General features: G+C 48.3%; 1 protein-coding gene across 1 annotated transcript; it reads left to right on the plus strand.

Moving 5' to 3' along the window:
• Nucleotides 1-7,966: 7,966 nt before the first annotated feature.
• Nucleotides 7,967-8,701, plus strand: LOC133751900 (proline-rich protein 23A-like). The gene has a single exon (XM_062182110.1). It carries the CDS (start codon nt 7,967-7,969, stop codon nt 8,699-8,701), a length of 735 nt encoding a protein of 244 aa, XP_062038094.1.
• The last annotated feature ends 1,149 nt before the right edge of the window (nt 8,702-9,850 follow it).

A 9,850-nucleotide genomic window follows, 5' to 3' on the forward strand; every position in this document is an offset into this window, starting at 1 on the left:
CATATAGACAGAGGGATAGAATAGAATCCCCAGAAAAAAGCCTTCCTCTCGTGAGCTCACAATATTCAGCAAGTGCTGAGACTCTCAATGAGGAAATGACAGTCTTTTTAAAATTTATTTATGAATTTGAAAGGGAGAGTTACTGAGAGGCAGAGGCAAAAAGAAAGTGAGAGAGAGAGAGAGAGAGAGTTCTTCCTTCTGCTGGTTCACTCCCCAAATGGGCACAACAGCTAGGGCTTGGCCAGACCAAAGCTAGGAGCCGGCAGCTTCTTCTGGGTCTCCCACGCATGTGCAGGGGCCCAAGGTCTTGGGCCATGCTTTCCCAGTCATCAACAGTGGCCTGTTAGGAAGAAGAGCACCAATTTTTAATGACTCCTTGAGGTACAAGCTAAATTAAATGTGGGCAAATATATTAATAATGTTGTACCTCAAAGGGTTTACTAAATGTCAGGCAATATTTTTAAAATTTAAGTAGAACTTTTAGAAAATTTATTCTGTTTTCACTGACAGAAAGCTGTGGCCTTAAAATTTGGACTTCTGTTTCTAGACTCTATAAGTGTGTTCATTTTGAAAACTGACATCCAAATATAATATTTTTCCTTGTCAATTTTAACAGGAAAGAAAGACTATCCCCTCTCTATACCAGCTACCATCTTGACTAGGATTCACACACACACACACACACAATCACGTGTTCTTCCATATAGCACATACGTAAGAGTCAGTGGTTAATGAACTCCAAGTCTCAGTCAACGATGATTCTACTTCTACAAATTCTGAATTTCTCCAAAGCATCATATTCTACACATAAAGAAATAACTGAAGACATTCATTTTGGACTAGAATAGCCAGAAAAAATTCCTCAAGGACAAAACACATGAGCCAGCATGGCCACACATTGTGTGAAGCTGCCATTTGTAATGGTGGCATCCAATATGGGCATTGGTTCAAGTCCTGGCTGCTCCACCTCCAACTCAGCTCCCTGCTAGTGCACCTGGGAAAGCAGCTGTGCTCCCAGTGCCTGGGCCTCTGCCAACCACATAGGAGACACAATGGTTCCAGGATTTGGGCTTCAACCTGACGAAGCCGCAGCTGTTGCAGCCATTCAGAGAGTAAACCAGCAGATGGAAGATTGAGCGCTCTATATCTCTCTCTGTCTGTCTCTTATCTCTCTCTCTGTGTGTGTGTATGTGTCTCTCTCTCTTTCTCTTCCTTTCTCTCTGCAACTCAGCCTTTCACATACATACATAAATCTTTAAAAAAGAACCAAACATGTAAAAGTGCTGGGTACATTTTTCAAGACACCCTTCAAAATCACAAAAAAACCTGTCAAGTAAAGGAAATGCTGGGACTAAGATAAGAAGTCTACAGCAGCTTGGAGTTTTGTTTTAATGAACCAAATTTGGGGATCATGAAATAAACCTAAGTGTGCATACAGGATGGGAATTGTGTAAGAGCCCACCTGCATGGATCTCAGACTCCCAAATATGATATATCTGTGGGCAAATAAAAAGATGATATCTTTCAAAGGAAGTAGTGGCACATTTTGTCTACCCGCATCTTGGCTCAATAGCAGGGCAAACGAAAGGCTCATCTAAAATTTCACATTGAGGGCAGGGGAGAATATTTTTGGCACCCAGGTGATTCACTGGTATGAGGGGCTCACTACTCTCAGAGGTCATGGTTTGGTCTCCCTCCCACGGAAGCCACAAGATCCATGGGAAGTGCAAGGCAAGGGTGGCCCTCACAGAAGTTGATCTGGAATTCTGCTCTGGGTTGAGTATGGTTGTCCCCACCGAAACTCACGTACAGAGTTGCTCCCCGATACTGCAGTGTTGGGAAGCAGGGTCTGGTGTGAGTGCTGGGTGCTGGATGCGGAGGCCTCTTGAGTGGAGCAGCACCCTTGCCATGGGAACAGGCCAGCCGTCATGGAGTCCAGCTCCGTTCCTCTTCTCCAGCCCTGCCTGCTCTTCTGCTTTTCCTCCATGCTGGATGCAGCCCTGGGGCCTCAGTAAATGCAGCCACCTGATTTTGAACTTCCTAGCCTCAACATCTTGAACCAGAATAAACAGCTTTTCTTTATAAGTTATCCCTTCTCAGGCACTCTGCTATAGCAGCAGAAAATGCACTAAGAAAAAGTCACGTGGTCTATAAGAAAACAGAGAGGAGGAAGGAAGAGGGGGGAAGACAAGACAAGGAGAAGCAAGGAAAGGCAACAGATAGGGGGAAGAGAGGGAGAAGGAAAGAGAGGGCTGGGTGGGGAGGGAGAGAGTGCTCTTCAAAGGATCCACTGCTTGCCAATGCTTCAGGGAGCTTTCCAGAGCAAACCTCAGCCTCTCTGAGAAAGAGCCTCAAAGTCCTCTCAGATGTCAAACTCCACGGTCAGCATTTAACCCAGTGGTTAAGACACTGCGTGGGACACCCACTTACCGTGTCAGAGTTCCTGGCTTGGGTCCCAGCGCTGTCTCCAATCCAACTTCCTGCCAATGCACACCTTGAGAGACAGCAGCTGATGATTCAAGTACTTGGGTCTCTGACACCTAAGTGGGAGATCCAGATGGAGTTCTGGACTCCTGGCTTTGGAGACTAAATCAACAGAGGAAAAATACCTCCCTCTCTCTCTCTCTCTTTCTCTCTCTCTCTCTCTCTCTTTCTCTCTCTCTTTCAACCCCCCTTTCCATTTCTCTCCTTCACTCTCCCTCTCCCTCTCTCATTTTCTCTCTCCCCTCCTACCTCCCCCCTCTGATTTTCAAATAAATAAATGAAAATTCAAAATCAAATTTAAAGTTCCAGTAAGTGTGCCTTCACTGCCCAATGCAGACATTCAAAAGCAAGCCAACATAAACGACGGAACGCTGAAAGTAGCTGCAAAATCAGTCCCTCAAACAATGAAGATATTTACTGGATCCATATTATTGAAAAGTCATCTATAAATTGTTCAACCAAAGAAGAGGAAAATGAGGCTAAGGGAGATGGAACGATACAAAGAACAGAACTGCTTTTTAAAGAAGTTGGTTAAAATGAACCTCCTTAGACACGCTAGAGACACATGTTGATAAAAATATAATTTATGCCTTTAAACAAAAGATTAGAAACAAGTGGAGAGAGAATTAGAAGCCCAGAGGAACTATGACCATGAGTATGGTCAAAGCTGGGATCTTGGCGGTAGGGGCAGGGTGGGATACATGTATTTTTTTAAAGGAAGGGGTTTTTAAGACTTCTTGAAGCTTCTACTTTCTTGCCTTTTAAAATGAGATTAAAAATAGCTACCACTTGCTGTGCTGCTAAAGGCATAAAAGAGAAGATAATAAAAGATGCTCAGATTTTAGGTTATCAGGCTTACAATTTACAAACTTACAATTTACCATAGAAGAATGCAGGCAAAAAATTCTAAGTAGGCAACAAGAGCTAGTACAGGAAAGCTCAAACATGTGGAAGTTCCAAGAGGAGAAAATGTAGTGGACAATACTTAAATAGGTTCATAATAAATGAAAACTGCTCATAATTGATAGAAGAAAAAAGTTAGTTACCTATTCAACATCTATTTTTAGTGCACACTCAATGGTTAAAAAGGTCCCAAAACTATGAATACAGCAAAGAGAAAAACATTTGGGGCCAGTGCAGTGGTAGAGTGGGTAAAAGCCTCCACCTGCAGTGCTGGCATCCATATGGGCACTGGTGTGCACCCTGGTTGCTCCACTTCCGATCTAACTCTCTGCTATGGCCTGGGAAAGCAGTAGGGGGTGGTCCAAGTTATTGGGACCCTGCACCACTTAGGAGACCTGGAAGATGCTCCTGTCTCCTGCCTTCAAATTGGCTCAGTTCCAGTCATTGAGGCTATTTGGGGAGTGACCCAGCAGATGGAAGACCCCCCCCCACCTCTGTCTCTATCTTACTCTGTAACTGTTTCAAATAAATAAAATAGATCTTTTTTAGAAAGAATATAGATAGAGAACATGGTAAGAGAAATGTGCAACATGTTTAATACCAGATGCTCCTTGATGTACAACAGGTTTACATTCTGATAATCCCATAATTAGTTGAAAAATCAACTTATGCTGAAAATTATCAAAAATCAAAAGGTCATGTAATCCACCTAACCTACCAAACATCGTAGCTTAGCCTAGCCTGCCTTAAACACGCTCAGAGTATTTACTTTAGCCTAAACTTGAGCAAAATCATCCAACACTAAGTCTTTTGATAATAAAACATTGAATATCTGATGTACATACACAGAAGGGAGCTTTATAGAAAGTGATGGAAGCAATATACACAGGACAGTATCCACAAACCCTTGGCAACACAGCACCCCATGGGGTGCCGGTTCTTTATCCTCCCAGTGCCATGACTGACTGAGAGCTGCACTTGCAGCCACTATCCAGCCGCTATCCAGCACCCCAGGAGAAGATCAAAATTCAGAGTCCCAGTATCACTTCCACCAAATGTGCATTGCTTTTGCACCAGCATAAAGTCAAGCAATAGTACATTGAGCCATCATATACTGAGTCCCACTGAGAAGTGTGAACGATTGGATTAAGGCAGGGAAGGGAGGGAGGAGAGTCTGGGACTGTTCATTTAGCTGAAGTGCCCAGAGCCAGCTTCAGAGACAGAGCTGCTTACAGGGAAGTGGGGAATCATACAGAAAGACCTGACAGACAGTGGCTGACAGACTGATAGAGTCTGGATGTTTAACAGACCAATCTAAATGCTCCAGGCAGCAAAAAAAAAAAAGCCCAAATTCCTGGGCCCCTAACCCCCCCACCCATGGGAGACCTGGATGAAGCTCCTTTCTCCTGACTCGAGCCTGGCCCAGCCCCAGCCATTGTGCTCATTTTGGGGAATGAACCTGCAGATGAAATGTCTCTCCCTCTGTCTCTGTACTCAAACTTTCAAATAAATAATTCATTCAATGTTTCCAATAGTTCATTGACATAGATATATTTTATTTCACATGTTGATCTTGTACTTTATGACCTTACTATACATTTATTGCTCCAAGTATATGTTTTTAGTGATATATCCTATGACATTTATATTTATGTGTTTACACAGATACACAAAACTATGTTATTTGCAAATAAAGATTTCATTTCTTAAAAAAAGGGAGTACTAGTTGTATAAACGACACAAACCTCAGACCAATCACTGGAATATAGTATTCTGAATCTCAGTTCTTAAAAAGTAGCAGAAAATTAGAAGATGGAACATTTCAAAGAAGACACAAGGACCGCTGAAATGCATATGAAACAATGATCCACCCTAATGCTAATAAGAAATGCAAAATGAAAACACAATAGGATAGCTTGTTTCTACACTAGATTACAAAAGTTTTAAGATTCTAGCAAGAAGAAACATTAGCAAGCGTGTAGTAAAATGGCAACATAATTGGCTTCCAAGAATATAAACTGGGGAAACATATTTTGAAAAAAGGGGAGGGGGTGGGACTTGTGATGTTGGCATCCTATGTCAGCCTGCTGTGTGAAGTCCCAGCGGCTCTTCTTCCTGCTAGTGTACCTGGGAAGGCAGTGAATGATGGCTCAAGTACGTGGGACCCTGCACCGCTGTGGGAGACCAGAATGGAGTTCCTGACTCCTGGCCTTGCCATGGTTTTAGTGGTCAATTTGAAGTGAACCAGCAGAAAGAAGATCTCCCTATACCTTAACTCTCTCTGACATTCTGCCTTTCCAATAAACAAATAGATGTATATCTATTGAATTGATTGCACTGTTTTCTCAATCGATAACTTTGTAACAGCCTTGACCTTCAGGACAAATATATCACAAAGGGTTCACCTAAGTATTTCAACAGCACATTCCATTCTTGAAACGAAATGTGTTTTCACCATTTACTCCTGATATAAAATGATTTGCATGCATTACAGGAATTTCCCGTGGGATTTGGATGTGTTGGTTTGGGGGCGGGGTGGGGTGTATCTTTGTGAGTTGAAGTTTCTTCAGAATCTTGGAAGTCACAGGAAAGCATTGGTTCCAAGGTGAAGCCATCTTGGAAATTCGATTAGTGCTCTGTCATTTCTTTTCTAAGAATTTCTCACAGATTTCTGGCAGTGCAGCTGGGAACACCGGATACCCAGGCCAAAAGCCAATCTGCAGGCCGCAGGCCCGGGGGCCGGGAAAGGCAACGAGCGAGGCCCGGAAGCAGGGCCCGTGGCAAAGATACAGCTCCTGCTCGCTGCCTGAGCCCCTCAACTGCTACATGAGACAGGGTCACCGGTCTGCAACTTCAGCTTCCAAGAATTCTCTGAAGGTGATTGCAACACAATCCCTAGGGCCCTTGTCCCAAGACTCCTACTCAGTGGCCCTGAGGCGGGCCAAGGAATCCGTATTTCCGGGGCTGTTGGCGCCAAGCCTCAGGCTTCTGCTTGCGATGCCTGCACCCCCTCTCCCAATGTGCCGGGTTGTCGCCCCCCAGCCCCCGGTACGCTGCCTCGGACCTAGCTTCCTGCTACTGGACCCAGGAAAGCAGCAGGTGACGGCGTCTGACGCCCACTGGGGGACCAAGATGGAGTTCCGCTTTCCCGCCTTTTGCCCTGCCCAGGCCTGGCTGTCCCAGCCATTTAGGGAATTAAGCAGCAGCTGGAAATTTCTCTCTCACACAGCGTTTCAAATAAATCTCTTTTTTAAGTCAATGGATGTGGAATTAAGTTTATGTTTTTAAATGTGCGTATCCCACGAACCCGCAAATGGATGCCAGTGCCACCAAGTGACAGACCACTAACTTAAACATCCACCCAGAAATGTTTGATTTTTGCAAAGGAATACTAGGTAGCCCTTACAAATAAATGTTATAAAAAGAAAAGGGAGATGAGTAACATGCATGTGATTTGGTTTTAAGTGCACAAAATATTTTGAATGGTAAGAGTTCACAATGGTTATCTCCAAGGTGACGACTTAATAAAATCAGAGACGACAAGAAAGAGTTTGTAGTCCTCAGGAACCATTTGTAAAAATAACCTATCCTGGAAGCCATGTGGGGTTTCTTCCCCTTCTAGCACTGAAGGCGGTTTGAGCTGCACCTTCCCTTACACAAGCTCCATGCAGGCTGCTTTCCAACTCACTCGGAGCGCTGACGCTAAAATGTTGCGGCTTCCAGGCGCTGGCATCGCCACCCCTGCAACCAGTCCCCTGCTCCCAGCAAGCTACTTCATAACTTCTACATGCTCACCACCCGCAACTTGGGCTAAAGACTCACATACCTAAGAGTTACCACTTAGGTCAAACAGGACAAGAAATCGCCACACGGGGTGAGCGCGTTCCAACCCCTACCTTCCCAACTCCCTGAGGGGCCACACCAGTCATTGACACCTTAGGCGAAACACAGGCCTAAGAATCTCACCTGAAATAAAAAAAAAAAAAAAAAACCACAGAAATAAAAATGGCGCCCAGGGTACTTCCAGGTCAGCGTTGTCACCTGGGATTCCTGGTTTTGCAACCCACTCACGTGACCTGAATATTACCCAGTTCTCAACGTGAGAAAGCCCGAGAACTGACAAGCCCAGGAGTGGCACAGGGGCCCGCCCCCTACGGTTCCCGCACACTGACCAACCAACCACAGCCCTGGATAGTCGTCAGCCGCACCCTGTGGACTCCTCGAAGTCTTTCCCCCACACTGAGCCACCATCAGAGCCCGGATCTTGGTCGTACCCAGGATTCCGCTTCGGGGCGGAGGCTCCAGGGGGCGGAGTCTGGCGGGACATTTTGCGACTTGGAACACGGTTGGTGGAGCACGGCACATCCGGAGCGCTAGCAGGAAGGCCGAAGGTTCCAAGGTGCGAGGCCCGACCCCGAGGTGGGCGCTGCTCCTGCAAAGCCAGACTGCAGCCCAGCCGTCCATCCGCCGCAGGCCGCCTGCCCTGTCCCCGGGGCCTGACAGCGCCCGCAGGACCGCGAAGCCCGCGCCCCTCGCACCCTCTGCCCGGCCCCGGAGCGCAGCCCACAGCGCCGTGGCCATGAGGGGCGTCCGGCCCCGCAGCCCCAGCGCCTGCCCTGAGCGCGCGGGGCCCCCGCCGCCCGGAGCGCCCGGAGCCCCCGGCCCTGCCAAGCGCCGCCGAGTGCAGGAGCCCGCGGCCGCCGAGCCCCGGCCCCAGCCCGGCCTCCCGGCCCCGCCCGCGCCCCCGCCCGCCGCCGCGCCGCTCACCTCCGTCCTGGTCCTGGCCGCTGGCTGCGCCCTGCAGGTGCCGCTGGACCACGTCGACCTGCTGCTGGAGCCCGCGCCCACGTCGGTCCTCAGCGTGTCTCTGCCCGGCCACACGCTGCTGCTGGTCCCCGAGGGCCTCCTGGAGGCCGCCGGCCAGGGCCGCTCGCCGGGCGGCCTGGCGCTACCCGCTGTCCTGGACGCCGCGGCCGAGGACGTCGTGCTGCAGCAGGGATTCGTGTGCGCAGCCCCCACGGAGATGGCCGGCCAGGGAGAGGCCTCCGAAGACCACGCCGACCCCGAGCTGCTCCTGGCGTTCCGCGGGGAGCCTGCAGCCGGCTGGGCTGCGGGGCTCTGCCTGGGCGCTGCAAGGGGCTCCAGCCGCGGCTCGGGCTTCGACCTGGACTTCGAGTTGTGGCGGCCGCTGCCCGGCTCTCCGCTCCAGCCTCTGCCTCCGTCTCCCAGTCCAGGGTCCCCGGAGCCCCCGGGGCGCCCGCAGCGCCCTCCTCGGCCCGCCTGCAAGGCCCGGAGACGCCTGTTCCAGGAATGAAGGACCTGCCCCTGCAGCCCCTCACCACGCAGCTGACGTCCAGGTGAGGGGCTTCTGAGAGCCCTTCTGGGTGCCCTGCTGTGTGTCCGCAAGGGGAGACAAAGGGCGGAGAGAGGGAGGCCCTTTGGCTGTAGATGGCCTTGCACCATTCTCCAGGGCTGTTGGCTCAGCAAGTCTGGGAGAAGGACCATCTCCTCACACACCCAAGGACAATGCTGCCTGCAGCGCAGCCGCCCTGAGACCTCAGGTTCTGCTTGGGCCCTGCTCTGCGCAGAAGGCACCCAGGCACTGTCATGGCCCTTATGTTGGCTTGGAGCCTCAGCTCAGCACTTTGGAAAACGCCAGCCCGCCCCCAGCACCCTACCACTTGACCCCTCGTCTCCCACATTGGAATGATGATGGACTCTGTTTCCTTCAGGTCCCAGACTCTGCAAGTTCTTGGCAAACGTCTGACCGTGGACTCTTCCTGATGCTGGCCCTAGTCCCTTTCAGGGGTTCTGGAAAATAGTTGTACGTGGACCAAACAAAGCACTGGGCACCCTGTCCACGTACCCCCATTTTGTTCATGACCTGGTTAGCAAGTAGTTAGGTTTGGGAGTTAGGTTTGTCTACCACCCCCCCAATACCAACTCTTTCCCATTCATTTCTTCCCTTTTTTAAGATATTGCCCTGTGCTAGTAAAATGTTCCAATTCTATGTCTGTTTTGTGTTGTTCTAGGATCCTGAGTGTTTGTTGCATATTGTTGCTAATGTATAGAATCAATTTGTTTCTAACATGGATCTGGCATTCGAGAGAGTTATTGAATTTCTGTAGTGTTTCATTGGTAGATTCTCTTGGTTGATTATGACAATAATATTTACTCTTTAGTCGTTATTTTTTTTCTTAATTTTTTATTCTGGATTTCATTTGAAATCCAAGTGGAACTATATAATTGATAGCAATATTGCTGTCTTAAGCCTCGTGTTAATGCTTTGGAACTTCACCATAGAGTGTGATATTTACTGGACGTGATTGTCAACAACCTTTGTCCTACAGAAGAAATTAGTTTAAACTCCTTTTTGCTCGAGAAAAAACGATAGATTTCTATGTTCATTTTTCAGCTATCTGACTACATGACTTTGTCAGATTATTTTCAAGGTTGGCATTTA

This window comes from Lepus europaeus, chromosome 2 (genome assembly GCF_033115175.1).
Source record: "Lepus europaeus isolate LE1 chromosome 2, mLepTim1.pri, whole genome shotgun sequence".
NCBI classification, from domain to species: domain Eukaryota; kingdom Metazoa; phylum Chordata; class Mammalia; order Lagomorpha; family Leporidae; genus Lepus; species Lepus europaeus.

What these genes read in the sequence shown, in the direction of transcription:
- LOC133751900 (XM_062182110.1), top strand. Translation starts at nt 7,967, where the DNA reads ATGAGGGGCGTCCGGCCCCGCAGCCCCAGCGCCTGCCCTGAGCGCGCG.